This window comes from Juglans regia, chromosome 6 (genome assembly GCF_001411555.2).
Source record: "Juglans regia cultivar Chandler chromosome 6, Walnut 2.0, whole genome shotgun sequence".
Taxonomy (NCBI): domain Eukaryota; kingdom Viridiplantae; phylum Streptophyta; class Magnoliopsida; order Fagales; family Juglandaceae; genus Juglans; species Juglans regia.
In genome coordinates, this window is record NC_049906.1 from 8,365,758 (window position 1) to 8,385,365 (window position 19,608).

At 35.2% G+C, this 19,608-nt stretch overlaps 1 protein-coding gene across 1 annotated transcript; it reads left to right on the plus strand.

Moving 5' to 3' along the window:
• The first annotated feature begins 899 nt into the window (after nt 1-899).
• LOC108992263 (NAC domain-containing protein 72-like) lies at nt 900-4,874 on the plus strand. The gene is made up of 4 exons (XM_018966765.2): nt 900-1,497; nt 2,615-2,920; nt 3,660-4,404; nt 4,486-4,874. Exons 1-3 carry the CDS (start codon nt 985-987, stop codon nt 3,774-3,776), a joined length of 936 nt encoding a protein of 311 aa, XP_018822310.1. The 5' UTR covers nt 900-984; the 3' UTR covers nt 3,777-4,404; nt 4,486-4,874.
• Nucleotides 4,875-19,608: the final 14,734 nt, after the last annotated feature.

The following is a 19,608-nucleotide window of genomic DNA, read 5'->3' on the forward strand; positions in this document are numbered from 1 at the left end:
ATTTAAAAATAAAAATAAAAATAAGTAGACACCTTACATTTCCAATGGCATAAGTAAATTCCTATCTAAAATAGCTAACAAAAAAAAATTATACTAATGAATTTTGAAATGTATTCTATGTCAGCTTGTCTATTCTATTTCCATTTAATTTAAATATTTTTTGTTCTTTCAATAATTTGAAATATCCTCGTATGTTTCCATATTTTTAAATATCTTCAATATATATATATAATTGTAATGAATCTCTCCATGCTCATAATAACAAAAACAACATAGATAAAAATATTTTTTAATTAAAAACAAAACCCTAATTTTTTTGAACTATTTACTCTTTGTCATGTTTTATAAAGCATTTTTTTACAAAGATCCTAATATTATCGTGACTATTTTTTCTCTCTTTCAAAGTACAATATTCTCATAATATTGTAGCTTTTATCATGCTTTAGAAACTATGATCATGAGTGTTTTTTATATTTTCAAAAGGAAAATAGTGTGGCTAATGAGGAATATATAGAAATAAAAGTGAAATAAAATGATAGTGAGAAATATAAAAGTTTTTTTTATATATAGATGAATAAAATATCAGCATGTAGATTATCAACGTAGTACAAATGGGTTTTGTATTTTAAATTTTCTGCTCTTTTTGTTTTGATTTTATTTTAAGTATTTTTTTAATATTTTTAATTATTAAGAAAAAAATGAAAAAAATACATAATTTTATTAATAATCACTTCCTTAATCATTAAATAAAAATAAATAAATAAATAAAAAATACATGAACATTGAATGCTAAGTTTGAAGGACTCTATTAATATTTTTCTTAAGAAAAAATAATTATTTATAGAAGAAAAAATAACATTATCCGATAATAAAATGTCTAAATGATTGCAAGTGATCTTACACTCAGTACCACGCTATTGCGCGCGCGGGGGACTACATACCGTCCGAGTAGCTTGAGCCGCACGCGTTCTATGTGCCATTGCCATGTACAAAAACCTCCTCAACCCTCTCATTTCGATTCTGCTACGCAATCCATTGGGTGATCCTCAAAACCCCGGAGCGATGTCTTTCTTGCAACACCCTGGTTCCGGTTTCAACCCCTCCCAGCAACAGCTGCTCTGCTACTACCTGACCAACAAGAACAACGACGACGATGATGGCGGTTCCAAGGGTTACGATTTGATCAGAGAGCTGGAACTCTACAAGTACGACCCGTTCGATCTACCTGACGCGGCGTGCTTTTCTTACGGTTTTGGGGCGAGGAAGAGGCACTGGTACTGTTACGCGGCGAGGAATGTAAAGGAGAGCAGAGGGGGGAGACGGAAGACGAAGAGTGGGTTCTGGAAAAGGGGAATGGTGAGGGCCGTGGTGGGCCCTGGAGGGGAAGTGGTCGTCGGGACCAGATCGAGCTTCGTATTTTATCTGGGGCATTTGCCGAAGACCGCGACGAGGACCGATTGGGTCATGCACGAGTATGCGCTAATTGACCATCTTAAGGTACTTTAGGAACGTTCTTATTGCTAACTAAGAGGTGTAATTTCAATTTTCTTTAATTTTCTATTGCTTTTTTGTTTTGGTATTTTGGGTGGAAAATTTTCGACGCGAATGAACGAATGATGTTTGCTTCTTTGTTTTCATGTCTTGGTATGAATTGGTTATTGAATTTTTAGGCTTTTTCTGGAAATTGGTAGTATTTATTGTTTATTAATTGTGGGTACTTTAACTTCGAAGCAATAAAGGATGGTTGCCCTTACGTTTCCATCTATAATTTTGGTTTAGTATGATATTTTTTTTTTTTTTTTTGTCAGTAAACAAGGAATTTAGGTTTAGTATGATTAAAGAGTGTAATTCAAGTTTTTAATCAAATGTTATTTCTTTCTAGTTGATTCTGGAAAGATCCATGAGTGATGAACTGAAATGTATATCTTATTTAGATTTTGTTTTCTGTTTCCTATGCTTTGTACTTAGGTGCACCTCCTGTATACACTCTACGTACTTGGGTAGCAGCCCTTTGCGTTCTTAACAAAATTGACTTATCAAAAAAGAAAGTAAATACTGTAAACATATGGATCCTTAACGTCATTACATTTCTGTTGGGCTTAAGAATAGGTGTAAGCGTAATCAAACCTACTTGGGTCCATATTCATCTCTTTGAGCTTCTATTGAATCAAGAAATAGGTTTGATTGTCTGTCTTTTCTATATAATATATATCATGCATCCTCCTGATAATTCAAGTCAGTGCAATTGGATGGCCAACTCAAGCCTAAATAACATGGCCAATCAATAGAAATACTCAACACTCCACCATTGTCATATATTCCATACATCACCCCAGATAGATATCGTGTTCTAGTAATCAAGAGACAGCATTTCTACCTTAGATGACATGAGGCATTGTATCTTATGCTGATCAACACACTCACGACACTTTTTGCCAATCAATGAAGCATTGTTTCCTTCAAGTTTTCTATGATAATATTCAAGTACTCATTGAGATAATGGTGCTTTTTCATTCTAGATTGGGTTTTGGAGATCAAGGTAGGCAGTGTTGGTCAGTGTTATCAAGTGCTCTTATGTTTCCTTCGTAACACTTTAACTATTATCCATCTGCAGGCCTCCTTTGTCCTTTGTCGAGTATTTGCCCAATCTCGTGCTGGAAATAGCATATCAGAAAATGGCTTAAGCTCTTGTGCCGAGGAGAGTGTTTCGGCAGTGCGTCACATTGGCATTCAGCATGACGGATATCTTACACCTGATACTCTTGAACCTAAAATGCATGATGACAACCATGTTAACAGGAACCAAGAGATACCAAAATATCCAATGCGATCAGTTAGTGAGCTAGATGATCTGGTCATGCCTGGGCCGGTTGCTGTTGACAGGTTTCCACTTCCTTCAGGGGCGCAGCCTAGGGAGCAGGTAACATATCTAAATAGTAAACATCTCTCTTGTGCTCATGCATGGAAAAGAATACATCTTCAGTATGAGTCATTTTATTTCGCTATATGCTTTGCATGCCGGTTTGGTATCTATGCTGGATTCTATGTTCATCTGCTGCACATGTTTGCTCTAACATTATATAATTTAGGGTCATCCATGTTTATTGCAAGATGTTGTAAGATTCTTATACAAAACATTTCCCACTGTTTTTCCTTTAACGAAGTACGTCTAGCACAAAGCAATAATCTGCAAATTCATTCATAAATAAAAGTAACATACAGTTTTAAATAGCTTAAAATTTTTCCTAAATACCTGTAATATTTTATTAGCAATTTGAACATGATGATAGGCATAGCTTCTCTTACCACCACACATGCTGCTGATATGTGTGGGATGCTTGCAGGACAAAAGCAAAGTTTAGTCAACTGTATCCGTTTTACTATTCAGAAATTATACTCAATCCACCTCTTTTTTCTTGCACTTTTTACCTTTAAATGTTTTAGTGGATCTTACTCCAAGAGTGAGCAAAACATATACTTCTGAGGTTATCTGAGACTTCTACTTTGCAGTAGAAGAATTATACTGTAGGTATATATAAGATACGTATAAGATTTATTTTTTATTTTTTTGGCATGTATAGTCTACATCTGGAAATAAATAGAAGTGTATTTCCTTTCAAGTTTGTTACATTACCTTTTGTGTTGTGGCCTGCTTGCAGATGAGCTCATCCGTGCCTCCTGGAAGTAGTGCAGAGTGTTTTGAAGGTCTGACTGACCAGCAAGTACGTTCCATTTTAGAGGAAGATTTCATTGAGTTAGCCGATCTTGTGCCGTAAGTCTGTAATTGATTCATTTGGCATTGAATCAGCTGATTACAAAGATATGCGAATACTTATTGGAATGCTCAGGCTATTGCTGGAAACAATTGTTTCAGGAATGGGTTTATATACTCCATACAAGATGAGAAGGTTTAAATATTAGAAAACCATTTGAGTAACAATAAATTAGAAAATTGTATGTCAACATTGAAGTTGGGAGATATGACACAGCAGGATGACGTGGCCTTTAAAGGTAGTTAGTATGTTTTGTACATCAACTTTGAAGTTCAGGCATATTTCACGGCAGGATGACTTGGCCTTTTTTAAGATATTTAGTGTGTTACTGTACGTCAACTTTGAAGATAAGGGCATATTTCACGGCAGGATGACTTGGCCTTTTAAGGCAGTTAGTATGTTATTGTAGTCAACTTTGAAGTTGAGGCATATATTTCACAGCAGGATGACTTGGCCTTTAAGGCAGTTAGTGTGTTATTGACATCAACTTTGAAGTTAAGGGTTAAGGCATACATTTCACGGCAGGATCACTTGGCCTTTTAAGGTAGTTAGTACGATAAGTTAGTACGTTATTGTACGTCAAATTTGAAGTTGAGGCAAATTTCACTGCAGGAAGATGTGGCCTTCGAAGGTAGCGACCATGTTATTATTTGCAATTATCTTTCCAATTTCATTTAAGTAAACATTCATCAACTTTTCTTTGGTCTTGCAGATTTGTTCTTGTGCCTGATAGAAAGCAGTTTTCTCCAGTGGAGTACTGAAAGACATTATGCTCAAGAAGGGTAAGTTTAAAGTAAGTTATATGAGTGTCAACTGCGTCACCTGACTTGATAATGCTGCTGTTGTTCCCTTGATGATGGAGGTTGTTTTTTATCATTTGCAATGGTGGTAAACTTTAATTTTCCACCACCTATCCAGAGCCTTCTCTTTTTGTTTCATATTAATTAAGTAACCTCTCCAAAGCCTTTCTCAGCAAGGTATCTTTTCCTTTTCCTTCTCTATTTCTGTTTTGTAACTTTAATTGCCAAAGAGTTAGCACTATAAAATTCTGGATTTTTTAAAAATATTTCGATATATTGATGGGGGTGTTAATCGCTTGAATTGTGCTTTGTAGTGTACTAACTCCAGTTTCTTGCATTGCTTTCTGTGGAGGTCCTTGTGAAATTTTATGTGGTATGGAAAATGTGTAATTATAAATTGGTATTATATTATCTCTTTCTTTATCACATAATTGAATATGTTAAGCTTGGAAATACCCGAGTACACATGATTGTATTCGTCGTTACTAAGCCGACAAGAGTTAAATAGTAAAAGTTTTCAATTTATGTGATGGTTGAGGAGCATTATCTTTAGGAGAATGTGAAAGTGGGTAATTTAACCTGTTTGATAAAGTGTCTTGGTTTGAATTTTGTGTAATTTTATTCCTTAATCGGTATGTTCTCTTAGGCTGCGTTTGGATGTTGTGCTGAGCTGAGCTGAGTTTTTAATGAATAGTAGTGAGTTGAGTAGTGGAACGAGTTATGTGAGACTCATCTAAACTGAGTTTAAAGTGTGTTTGGATGTTAAAATGAGTTTAGTACTTTTTATGGGAAATTGAAAACTGTTGTGGGTCCCACGTATAAAGATGTTTTAAGTTGAAAAAGATTGTGGGTCTCACGTGTAAGAAGGTTTTGAGTTGGGATGAGTTTAGTAATTTGAAAATTGAGTGTTTCTCAGTTTAAAGTTAGACTGAACTCAATTGAGTTCAGCTGAGTTTGGAAACCAAATGCATCCTTAGTGCTGTTGGTGGCAGAAATTTAACAAACGTTCAAATGATAGTAGTTGCAAGTTTAATGCTTGACCCTATTTGTTGATTTCTTCATTTTGCAATACGGTTCTTGCTGTTTTGTTCAAGTTCAATTTTAATTATATTGTCTTTTATAAGAAAGGAAATTTCTAAACCTTTCCGCTGTGATTGGTATTTTCTTTGTGAGATCATATTTGGATTTTCTTTGGATGGTGTTTACTGTTTAGATGCCTCTTTTTACGGGGAATCAAGTGTAAGAAACATGTTGATGAATATTTGGCTTATGGTTGAATTGGTAGGGAAATTTGATGGAGTCGTTGCTTGGTGTAGCTACTAACCAGCAGTCATTTTGAAACTGAGGACTTTCCTTATTTTATCACTCGGAATGTTGTTACATACCAACATTTCCCACTCAAATTCTTTCTTAGAACCTAGGTAAACCATAAAATCGGCTAGTTTTGAGCAAGGCTTTGTATTGTATGTATTTTCCTTCTATTACATTATGCAGATTGGGGCAGAGGTCTTACTTCTGCTGTTGTGTTTGTTGTCATAATAGATCAAATGCTCTGGTTCTAATTTATCGTGAGATTGTTTTATCATTTTTTGGGTGGATGGTGAATTGAGTCCTATTACAAAATAGGATCCTACCATCCACCAAGAGTCTAGTTTTTTTCTTCTTTTCTCCCTTGCTGGGGTGGGGAGGGTTTAGGTCCTACATAATTAAGCGCAGGATGCCCATTGGGGAAGATTGTGGGTTATTGAATCGGATAGGAATGTTTTGTTTGTAGTCCACAGCCAGAGAGGGAGAGAGATGATGCCTCTAGGCTCTAATCTCTTGGTTCACGAGGAGTCCGTATTATTATGATCAGGGAATCCCCTAGCTTGTATTATTCCGTGGTAGGGTCAACTGGGAGGAGTTTCGTGTCTAAGGCCTTGTTTGGTTATATAAATAATTTCATCTTATCTCATCCAATCATTATAATTTTTTTAAATTTTCACACAAAATATAATAAAAAATTTATTTTTTTTTTAAATCTCAAAATAAAAATAATATTAAAAAGTTATATTCTAACAATATTTTATTTAACTTTTATCTCATCTCATCTCATCTGTATAACAAAAAATTATAAGTGTGGCAAATGGAGCCTTAAGGGGATGCTAGAGGAATGGGATAAGAATTTTGTGAATATTAGTGAGATAGTTTGAGTTAAATATTTATTGGATTTTGATAAATGAGATAGAAAAAGTTGAATAAAAAATATTATAAAATTAAAATATTATTATAATATGATTTTTTTAAATATTATTTTTGTTTTACGATTTGAAAAAATTGAATTATTTTTTGTGTTTTGTTTAGAAGTTTATGAAAGTATAATAATTAGTTTGAAAAAGTTATAATAATTAATTTGAAAGTGTTTGTGTTTAAGTAATTGTTTGGAAAGGAAATGAGATGAGATAAAAAATTATTTCCAAACAACCTTAATGGCCTGGACATGCTACGACCAGTGTGGGTGAGCCTTTGCAGATATGGTAACATAAAAGTTAAGCTTGATGTGGAAGCCTATTTGCTGTAGAGGGTCAGGGTACTAAAGCAAACTTCGAGGCTGAGAGGTGGTGTTTATGTGCTTCTGTTGGCTTGTTTTTAGGCATACATATTTAGTTCACAGCTACGATCTGAAAAAAGAAGAAAAGAGTCAATTTATAGTGATTGCTTCGGATTGAGGATGTGATTTTAATTAATTCTGCTGCTTCATGTGTAAAGTAATGCAAGTTTAGAGGCATGGGGGACAGTTTCCTCTGGCTCTATTTACATGGGGGCATGAAAGATGGGAAGGATGCTGTTTGGGTTATCGAGTTATGAGCAAGAGTTTCCCAGATCTTTCATGGGATTTGGACTTTTCCTTGTGCACTTTGTTCTTTCTGGTAAAGCGGACTGAATATGGGTGGCAAGACGACTGAACTTGTCAAACTTTTAAATGGATTTTAGGCTTCAGCTTATAAACTTGTCCTTCTTTTCTTCAATTAGCAAACTATTGTCTATTGTCTAGTGATAGAATAACGTTATATATAATTTTTTTTTTTTATAAAAATAAATTATTATTAAATGCACGGCTAGTTTTGCATCAAATATCATTACTCAATATAATTTATCCTAGGGATAAACGTAGGTCGAAGATGATGTGTTTAAACTTTAATCAGGTCAAACTTGGGGGGTGATGGGTACTGTGGCGGGTAGGGTAGGATCCGAAAGTTTAGTCACCTACGTAACCCCTTTTTATATTTCTATTCGTAGTGATGGACGTACCATTCATCCATTCTACACGACGCAGCAACAACAACCTTGTTTTAATCAAGGCTGTGTTTATATGTTTAGTTAAGTTAAGTTCTTTATAAATAATAATAGATTGAAGTGATAGAGTGAATTTTGTAAAGTTTACTTAAAATGAATTTAAATATGTTTGGATGTTAAGAGGAGTTTAGATGTATTTTCAAACTCTCTCTATTTTCTCCACGTTTTTCTTCCATCTCCTTAAAATGGCTCCTCCCCACTTTTTACGTTGCAGGATAGATAGATGTTCTGGACTTGATTGTTTGTCCATTTGTGATTTTTGCTTTTGTTTGCTTCTTTGCCAATCTAGCTCTCCTAAAACTTTAAAATGTCGTTTTAGATTGCTATTGAATGTTGAGATAATTTTATATGATCTGAATTTATATGTAAATAATAATATTTTTTAAATTCTATTGAGATGTATTTAAATATAAATAAGTTGACATATGTGTTTGAATATATGAATTAAATTGAGATGAGTTTTATTTTTTTATTTTTTATAAAAAGTTAAAAAAATAATAGATTATATTAATAATTGATTTTATATGAATTGAGTTGATTTCAACAACTAAACACATATAACACTTAAAAATGTTAAAGAGGGTTATGATAAAAAAAGGATAATAAATATAATTTTATTTTTATCAAAATCTTGTGTTTTCTTACATCTCTTTTTAGCACAAGTAAACAAGAACTTTTGTCCCTCTAAAATCAATTACTCGTATAGATAATGTGTGATGTGAAGATTTTTAAATAGAATTATTCAATCAAACTCCCATGGGATTTTAACTTTCATGTAAACCTTTTTATATTTTATTTGTTATTTTTCCTACTTTTAAGTTAAAAAATGGTAGATCTACACCTAATTCAACCATTCAAGTGGCCAAAGTGCCACCATACATCTATAAATAGTACATAGATCGTACCAATTGACTTCTCGGCATCAGAATTTCTAGAAACAACCCTCACCATTGACGCTTGTGACACACATTAATAAACGTGAGCTCATTTGTCCACTTACGAGACATTAAAAAAGAATAATATTAGAGATAAATTATTATAATAATGTATATTTTATATTCACTGTATGACTGTTTTTAGTTGATTATTATTAACACTCATTTGAAGAGATATATGGTCTAGATAATACCACATCATATGTGTAAAATATATACTTTCAATAATAATTTCTATCAATATTTATTCCTTATTATCTAATACAACATGAATTCCCCTCTAGCTTCGCTAAAGAACAATACCCTAATTTTATGTTTTATTTCATGTACCCAATCGTTTTTAATTGTAACGTGCTTTTTATTTGAGGTGTTTAGGATTAAAATCCTCTTAAATTTTTGTCCAAACTTGAGAACTTTAAGTAAGAGAGATAGATATATCAAGTGAGCCTTACATGATTTATTATTCATTTAATGTTATCCAAAACATTTATACCATGGAGAAACAATAAATATTATTTGCCATCATCTTCTTATATGATTGATTTATTTTAATGATTTTTTATTGATGAAAAAGAATTTGATTACCAAAATAAATGGTAATTGTATTAATAAATTGCTAAAAGATATATTAAAAAAAGAAAAAAACCAAAGCATTACCAAATGAAGTAATGCTGCATTTTTGCAAGGTGAAAGCATGTAATTTAAGTTGTGTTTGATAATTTAAGCATGTAATAGTAGTGAGTTATTTATAAACATTTTATTATTATTTATAAATTATTATTATTTAAAAATCATCTCAAATCACCTCAATTTTAAAATGCAGTAATCTTAATCTTAATCCGGCAATGTTGGAGGCTTTTACCTTTCTGGCATGACACCATGACCAGGCAATAAAAATGCTAATGATAACCAAATAAAATCGGAAGAGGATGGTTTGGTGAGAGCAGTAATTGCAATTAAGAAAGCAATGAATATATGAAGTTCCCAACATTGAACGGACTTTGATAGCTTGCACCGTTTCCTGTGCATAGCTTTGAAATTTAAGCCACAATTACAGAAACCTGCATTTCTTAAGTACTTTCCTGTATGGAAAATGCTACTTCCTGTCCTCATATTGAATATTGCAACTGGACCTTTCTGCACTAGTCTACCTTCCTCTTTTTCTCTTGCTTAATGTAAAATCTAAAGGCCCTGGATTTTTTCAACAAATAATTGAAATTTTTTTGGGAAATTATACATTTCTTTCTTATCCAAATTCTCAACTTTTTGCATTGAATGTTGGTTATGTGACTAAACTAAACTTATCTTCCATAGGTGGGTCCTTTCCTTCTTGAGGGCGAGGTGGTGCCTTTACTTTTGTAAAGGTTTGTCTCTTAGACTTGGTCTAAAGAGGGTGCATGGAGGGTGAGTTACAAAGACTGTGGCCTGGTTTCAGCCTCATAGAACAAGAGGAGTACGCGGTCGTGATTGATCAACGGGCACTAGAGAAATAGTTGTTTAAAGGCAAGTTTTGTTTGCTAGCCCTGATAATAGTAGACAAAACGATCAACATAGAGGCGTTTAGAACTACAATGACAAGGTTATGGAGACCAGAAGGATGGATGCAGTTCAAGGATGTGGGGGATAACAAGTTTCTGGTAGAGTTCCAATATGTCAAAGACAAAAATAAAGTGTTGAATGGTAGGCAGTGGTCGTTTGATAGAATGTTGGTTAGTCTGAAAGAATTTGATGGTAAAACTCCACTGAAAGATATCTCGTTCTCTCATAAAACTTTTTGGATTCAAGTGTACAACATGCATATGGTGCAGGAAAGGTGTTGGAAATGGAGACAGATGAGAATGGTCTCGGTTGGGGCAATTTATTACGTATTAAGGTGGAGATCGATATTGCCAAACCATTATCAAAAGAGTGACTTTTAACTATGGATCAGAATCACCTTTGGATTCCTTTCAAGTTCAAAAGACTCCCTACGTTTTGCTTTCAATGTGGGGTCATCGAACATGTGGGGCAATGCCAAGGTCCCAGTCGTGATGATTCCAAAGCTGAGGGAATGAACCAATTTGGTCCATGGTTACATGCGAATTAGGTCAAGAATAGTAACCAATTCAACAGAAGGTACAATGGTGATGCTCATCAACCACCACAACAAGGCTGGCAGCAGTAGCAAGACTCTTGTGGGGAGCCTAAAAAGGAAAGCACTAAGGCTAAGGTAGAATTTCAAGGTCAGCAAGTAAAGGAGGATGAGGTGAACACTGATTCTCAGGATCAATTTTTGAATAAAAGAAGATACCCCTGCTAGGCAGGAAGTGATGGGGAGGCTAGGAAGGAAAGAAGAGAGTTTTGGAAAGTTCCCTAATGCAGTGGGCGATGATGTAATTCTTTCCTCTATTAGACCTATATCTGAGGTTCCAACTTATTTTAAGGAAGTTTCTAAAAGGGATAAGCAGGTCAATCTGGGAGAGCCAATTAAGGAGATGATAGGGGTGTCTAAGATGGATAGTATAGTAGATGGAAATCTTTCCTCCTCAGTGGGGTCTATTGCTAGCCAAGCCAGATCTTTGGATCAATTTTTAGGACACCATTTATAGGATCTAGCCCAATACATGAAGTAGGCTAAGTGGAAGATGAGAGTCCGTGACAAATTCTTCAATAAAGCCCTCAAAGATTCTAATGAAGGGTTTAGTACTAACAATTCTCTCAAAAGGGATGGAGGTATGGTCAACCAAGAAATAATGGAAGATAGCTCTTTCAAGAAGCAGTAGACTCTAGCTATGAAGAGTGACTTAGCTCAACAACAAGACTTGGTGGTGGTTGCTAAGCAGCGCCACCAACAACTATGAATTACCTAAATTGGAACTGTCGGGGGCTTGAGAACCCTCAGATAGTTCGTGAGCTTCACCATATGGTGAAGGATAAGCTCCCAAAAGTAGTTTTTTTTCTTATTGAAACAAAATGTAATAGAAGCAAAGTTGAAAAAGTGAGCAAAGGCTTAGGCCTAGAGCATAGTTTTATGCTGGCTAGTCAAGGACTCAAGGGAGGAATTGAATTTCTATGGCATGATGATTTGAATGTTACTCTAGTTTCATACTCTCACTATCATATATCCCTAAAAGTTTATGTTAAGGGTGAGAGTATGGAATGGATGCTTATTGGTTTTATGGTCATCCCATAACTAGTAAAAGGCTAGGTAGTTGGGAGTTATTAAGGGCACTGAAACCACCAGTAGGGATGGCTTTGATTTGCATTGGGGATTTTAATGAAATACTGCACTAGCAGGAGAAATATGGGGCTACCTTGAGACCATATAGTCAAATGGAGGAGTTTAGACTTGCTATGAATGACTATGGCTTGAGTGACCTAGGCTATAATGGAGACAAATTCACCTGGTGCACTAATCGTGAAGGACCTCAGTTCACAAAGGAAATACTAGACAAAGCTCTAGGCAACTCGGTGATATGTTTCCTAATACTATACTGAGATCAGAAGCTGCCCAATGCTCTGATCATAGACCACTCATGATCACTATGGCCACTACTTCACAATAGGTTGTCAGGGGTGAGAGACTTTTTAGACATGAAGCTAAGTGGGCAGAAAGGGAGGAGTGCTTCAAATTGGTAGACGATATTTGGCATAGACTAGGTTTGTGCTCTAATAAGTTGCAGAGAACTACTGATAGCCTAATAAAATGCAAGAATGAATTAAAGGAATGGATTAGAGTCAGTTTTGTGCAGTCTAAGAGAATCATAAACACTAAAATGAAACATATTTATGATTTTCAGAAGTCTAATAAGAGCGACCTAACTCTCATAATTAAGTCTCTACAAATGGAGGTTGACAAGCTTCTTGAAGATGAGGATATTACATGGAAACAAAGGGCTAAACAGAAATGGTTGAGAGAAGGAGACAAAAACACAAGGTTCTTCCACCAGTGTGCAAATCAACGTAGGAAGACCAACACAATCAAGAGGATAAGAAATTAATGTGACCAAGAGTTCACATCGACAGAAGCTATGGTTGACCAGTTTCAACATTACTTCTATGACCTCTTCTCTACTTCTCATCTAGAAGGTATTGATGAGTGTCTAAGGACTCTACAAGCCAGTGTGACTGAAGATATGGATAAAAAAACTCTTGAAGAAGTTCACCACTGAAGAAGCAGAGGAGGCTGTTTTTCAAATGAATTCCCTTAGCTCACCTGGCCCTGATGAATTCCCACCTATTTATTATCAGCAACACTGGAAGACTATTCACAATGAGGTATGTGAAGCGATATTGTATGTGTTGAATTCTAATGGCAGGATTGCTAAGCTTAATGAAACATACATTTTTCTAATCCCCAAGATTAAATCTCCTTCTAAAGTGACGGATTTTAGACCCAACAGCATGTGTAATGTCCTCTACAATATTATCTCTAAAACCATTGCAAACAGGTTGAAAAAAAATTCTTCCTTGTATTATCTCTCAAACCCAATTTGCTTTTGTGCCTGGTAGATTAATTTCTGACAATATTATTGTGACCTTTAAGGCTTTGCATTTCATGAGTAGTACGTTATCTGCAAAGGAGGGTCATATGGCCTTGAAACTCAATATGAGTAAGGCCTATGATAAAATTGAGTGGGAGTTTCTTGAAGCTATCATGCTGAAGATGGAATTTGCTTAGAGTTGGGTGAGATTAGTGATGCAATGTATTAATTCTGTTTCTTACTCTCTTATTTTTAATGGAATGCCTCAACAAGAATTCAAACCCTCAAGAGACATTAGGCATGGGGACCCTTTATCCCCTTACCTTTTCATCTCATGTGCTGAGGTGTTAAGCTCAAGATTGACTCATGCAGAAAGGCAAAGATCTATCTCAAGGGTTCCTATTGCTTGTGGAAAGTTTAGCATCACTTACCTTTTCTTTGTAGACGACAGTTTGTTGTTCTATAAAGCTAATGCTTTCAAATGGAGTAGATTGATTCACATTCTCAACCTCTATGAAAGGGCCTCGGGTCAGAAATTGAACAAGGAGAAAACTTCTATTCAGTTCAATAGAAATATTCGAAGACAGGTCCAAGAAATGATCCTCAATATTGCTGGAGTTAGATCTTTTGTGCCTTATGAGAAATATCTCGGATTACCTGCTATGATTGATAGGTCCTGAGTAAATTCATTCAAGAATATCTTAGACAAAGTCAGAAGTAGACTGAGCAGCAACAAAGTTAAAACTATTTCTCTAGCAGGCAATGAAATTCTTATTAAAGCCATGGTGCAAGCTCTTCCTACCTTTAGCATGGAAGTTTTCAAGCTCCCTTGTATCTTGCTCAGGAGTATTAACAAAGCAATGCAAGATTACTGGTGAGATCAGCAAGAGTAAGAGAGGAGAATATATTGGATTTCTTGGAATACAATGGGCAAAGCTAAGACTGCTGGAGGTTTAGGGTTTAGAGATTTAATGAGTTTTAACATGGCCATGCTAGCCAAGCAAGGGCGGAGATTACTGCAGTATCCTCTTTCACTAGCTTCTCAAGTGTTGAAATGGAAATATTTTCCCAAGGTTGATTTTTTGGAGGCTAATCTAGGTAGTCAACCATCCTACATTTGGAGAAGCATTTTGGCTGCTAGACCTCTATTGGAAAAATGTACCTTTTGGAGAATAGGAAATGACAGTGATGTTCATATGTGGAAGGATAAATGGCTTTCCAATGCTTATAATCACAAGATCAATAATGCTGTCAAAGTATTAGAAGCTAATGCTAAAGTGAATGACTTTGTTGACCCTGTTTGTTACCAAGCATTGTAGAACATCTCTTATTGATGATATTTTCGTACAAGAGGAAGCTAATGCCATAAAAAGGATGCCTGTAAGCAGTTGCAATAAATATGATAGACTGGTTTGGTAAGGTTCTGCAGATGGCAAGTTCACAGTTAGAAGTGCCTACCATTTACACATTAAGTTGGTGGATCAACTGAAGGGGCAACCATCTAGCAGTACAGGGAAAAGCAAAATTTGGTCAACTATTTGGAAGATGAAGGTTTTTCCAACAGAAAAACAATTTTTGTAGAGAGCATGTAAAGAGGGTTTGCCTACTATGTTGAATCTGTATGAGAGGAAAGTGGTGGAGAAGCCATAATGTCCAATATGTCTCAAGGAGGTGGAATCAGTTACTCATGCCCTGTGGAGTTGTCCTGTAGCTAAGACATTTGGGGTCAGTACTCTACAAAGCTACAAAAAAGTCCTCACTTAGAGAGGCTTTTCCTAGATTTGATTGTAGACCTGTGCATCAATTCATATATTGAGATCATGGAAGAGATTGTAGTGGTTTCAAAGAGAATATGGTATAGAAGGAGCATGGTGGTATTCCAAAATGAGTTCAAGCACCCAAACGTGGTAATGAAGCCGTCAAGTGAGGATTTGCAGATGATGAAGGAACTACATTCCCAGAAACCTGGGCAGCCTAGTTATATCAATATAGGGGTTCAAAGCTGGACTTCCCCTCATAAGAATTATTTCAAGATAAACTGGGATGCAGCTGTGGACAAGTTAAATTGTAAGGTGGGAGTAGGTATCATTGTAAGGGATGAAAATGGGTTGGTTTCTGCAGTTATGAGACAAAGCGTGTCTTTGTTCCCTAATCCTCTGTTGGCAGAAGCCGTCAGAGCTTTTGAAGCTGTCAAGTTTGGTCTACAACTGGGACTCACCAAGATCATTTTAGGAGATTCACTTCAGATTGTCCAAGCAATTCAAAGGGAAGATGAGTCTTGGTCAAAAGCAGGATTACTTTTCAGTGATATCAAGGTCCAGTTACAATTCTTTGCCCATTGGTCTGTACATCATGTCAAGAGGGATATTAACATTGTCGCACACACTCTAACTCGAAATCCTCTTTCTCTTTCTGATTTTGATGTAATTGTAGTCATGAAGGAGGCTCCTTCATGTATTATTCATTTGTTATGAGTTGGTTTTTGAATGAAGAAGATATTTCCTTTAAAAAAAAACTTATCATCCATTGATGGTAAGTAAAAAAAAAATCAACCAAAAATAATATAATAAAAATGAGAACTCAAAAAAAAAAAAAAAAAGCAACCCATAATGAATGATACTCATCCATGGGGGAGACTTTGCCCCCGTTGTGGCAAGGGCAACTCCCTCACCTATTGAGGTGGCTCGTGGCCACCTCATGGATGGGTGGAGGTAGGAGGTATCCTTCATTCGATGATAGCATCCCAAGGGGTATATTTTTGTCTTAAGTTTATTTACGATCAACTCGTGGAAAGGGAGGAGGTTCCCTCCACCTAGTGTGGTGATTCACGACCACTCTATGAAGGAAAAATGGACCTCCTACATGACTTAATGAGAAGGAAATCCTCCTCTCATGCAAGGTGGTTGTATATAGGAAAATAAATAACTTTCATTATTAAGTATGGTTGCAAAGAGATTTTTAATTACCTAGCGGGGTAGCTCTTAGGCCTGGTTTGGATAGTAAGATACTTTCATCTCATCTCAATATACAAACATCATAAACACAAACACTTTTCAATTTTAAATTTTTAAATTTTTTATCTAATTATTACCTAATCGTTACAACTATCTCAGACTTCTAAACAAAACACAAAAAATAATTTAACTTTTTCAAATTCTAAACAAAAATATACAGAGCAGAGTTATAGATCATAATATATATAAAAAAAATAATACTAAATATAGTTTTAGAATATACAAGTTCTACATATTTCATTTTTTTTTTAAATACAAAGTTAAAAATTAAATAGATTTTTTAATATAATTTTAAATTTATCCACTTTTTTCAAAGGTAAACACATGAGAGTCCGAGATTTACACACTTTAAAACTATACAAATCGTTTGCATTTTATTTTTTTTCTAGGTTACCATGCGCATTCCATGGGATCAAGACTAATCTTCTTTAACATTCATCGTCTTGCAATTTGAAGTACGAGGAAGGAAATTAAACTCGAGTCTAGAAACGTTGTGATACCAACCTGTACGTGGTGCATGGTGGTGGGTAAAAGGCAATCTTGATCCTTCCAAAACTTTTTATCATGATCATTCTGCCTGTAATTATAATGTTACAGATTTATATACCCTTTTAGCATGCAGTACTAAACCTTTCTCCATCACCCTTTCATGTATCATGTATATATGTGTGTGGCTTTAAATTAGTGATGACCCCTTTTTATGTGTGCATGCATGCATGATCATTTTCATAGGTACAACCTCCACGGCCTTCCCCATATGCTCACCCACCTATTGATACAAGTGGGTGATCTCTCAATCCATGCATTGCATGTAAGGTGAGGGGTCATGATCAGCTGTGCTCTCTTAGAATAAATTCATTCATTCAATCACTACGCCCAACATTTAGAAAGATAATTTAAGTGATTGTTCATCTAAATGATATTAATATGACTGGAGACGATAAATTTAAAATGAACATGATGATCTGTATTTCTCTAACTGGAAACCTACTCAGTACTCACCCATTTGGTCAAGACAGCCCACTACCTTGTGACATGTTTACTCGTGGCTAGCTAGCTATTTTATGTGATGCAAAGAGTCAAATTGCAACTTGTTTTCCACTTGGTACATGATTGGAACACCTAAAAAGTATATAAATATATATTTTTTATAGGTTGAGCCGTGGTATCTTCCGTGGCTAAAACCCATTAGGGTGTCTGATTTTCTTCATTTGTCAAGAGAATGAAAAACTTCTAAATATTCTCTTTGGTGGAGGAATCACCACCCTTATCTTATGGCCCTTTTATTAGTTAAAGAATAAGCTATGTTAGGCAATGGGTTACATAAACAACAATCCAAATAGAGGGAGGATGGGGAGTCCCTTTTTTTTTTTTTTTAATTTTTTTTTATGGACTAAAATACGCAGCAACCATCTTGGAAAGGTGAGAAAAAAGAAGAGAGAGGAGCGGACAAAAATGATGATAAATATAAAGAATAAGAGGCCCACGATTGAGATATGAAGGGTAAGGGATGGAAAAGAGAGAGAGATAACGAGGCAGAAGCTGAAGGGATAGATACTGATGAAGGAGAGACATTAGGTCCATGAATTCACACCTCTTTTAAGCAAAGTTAAACGATGTCAGCTGCTTTTGTACCAACACGTAGAGACTGCAAAGCATAATACTTGAAAAAATAAAAAAAATATGAGCACCAAAGTCACCCACCATACCCAATTCTTGATAATCCACTCTCTTCAATACACATAGAATGGTCAAGTCATTCCTCCCTGGCCCCATGATCATTCATTTTTTAGGTCATTGACCTATAAATTAATTATGCCCACGAGGTTTTTATTCAACCAAAACCTATTGGTAAATACAAAAATCATACAAGCAGCCAGATAAAAGTCTTACACAAGCATTATACACAAGCATACAAGAGGAGGATGTGAACAACTTATATAAAAATCTTAATATCTTATTGTAATGATGTTAACGTTCGGAAGGAAGATAAGAAAATGATGACAACAAACTTAAGAATCCGTTTGTGTGTTAAGAGTATTTCAAATTATTTATAAATAATAGTGAAATAGTTTATGAATAGTAATAAATTATTTTAATAGTTGTGAAGTAATCTAAAAATATCTTAAAGACGTAATGATTGTATATACATATATGTTATGATATGATATTACGATGTTCACCCTCATCGTGTCTATGTTATGATATTAATCAAGAAATGAGAGGGTTACAATCCTCTTACTATTTATTTACTATTTTTTTTATTTGATTTTTTAAAAAGTTTTTATTTTACATAATGGTTAAGGAAATGATTAATGATAAAATTATATATATTTTTTTAATAATTAAGGATCTTAAAATATATATATATATATTATAAACAGTAAATAGATAATAAATAAATTGTAAGCATATCACTACCCTATTAATCATGCCGGGTGTGTATAATTATAGAACATGAATGCAATGGATTTAATTATGGTCACGACTCACAACTCAAGACAGCTCAAAGTCACAGGGGAGGGGGGAGTCTTCAAAAAAGGAGGGTGGGAGGGAAGGGAGAGGAAAGAGCGGGGCATGTGATGGGGACTGGGGAGGGTGGGAGAGGACAGGTGCTTGGCGTGAACGAGATGGAAACAGCATAACATAACAAAAGTTTAGCAGCAACAACACCCGAGAGAGAGAGAGAGAGAGAGAGAGAGAGAGGCTGGGGCAGCCTGGCTGCCTGCCTGCCTATGGCGCGCGCATTGGGAGCCGGGTCAGTTGATTAATTTTCTTTGGTTTTGTTTGTTTTTATAATTAAAGATGAAAGAAAGCGAGAGAGAGAGAGAGGAAATGTCACGAGGAAATGAAGAACCATTTGGTAATATATTGCGTACACCCGAATAACTGGTGCTATAACTTTTGCCTCTAACCAGTTGTTGGTTTGCTTTTATGTTTTTTTTTTCGCCTGTTTTTTCTATTTATTATCCTCTATTCAATTCTACGTTAGGAAACTGCTCTGTGTATGTCTCCGCTCTCTCTCTCTCTCTCTCTTTCTCTCTCTCTCTCTCCTTTGGGTTGTTTCGTAAATTATAGATTACTGTCATCTTTAATCTCTACCTCTTTCTCTCTTCACATTTTGTTTCTGTCTCAAATCCTTCGCCTTTAAGACCTCTCTCCTTCTCTTTCTTCTTCTTCCGTTTCTACCTTCCTGGGTTTGGTTTTCTCGCCTCATCTCTTTCTTTCCTTGGTTTTTTTTTCCTCGTGAAAGTGTGAGAAAATTAAAGAGGCAGCCGAACAGGGAT

Coding starts and splice junctions, on each gene's coding strand:
- LOC108992263 (XM_018966765.2), top strand. CDS start 985: ATGTACAAAAACCTCCTCAACCCTCTCATTTCGATTCTGCTACGCAAT. Junction 1,498..2,614: donor CGCTAATTGACCATCTTAAG/GTACTTTAGGAA, acceptor ATCCATCTGCAG/GCCTCCTTTGTCCTTTGTCG. Junction 2,921..3,659: donor GGGCGCAGCCTAGGGAGCAG/GTAACATATCTA, acceptor GCCTGCTTGCAG/ATGAGCTCATCCGTGCCTCC.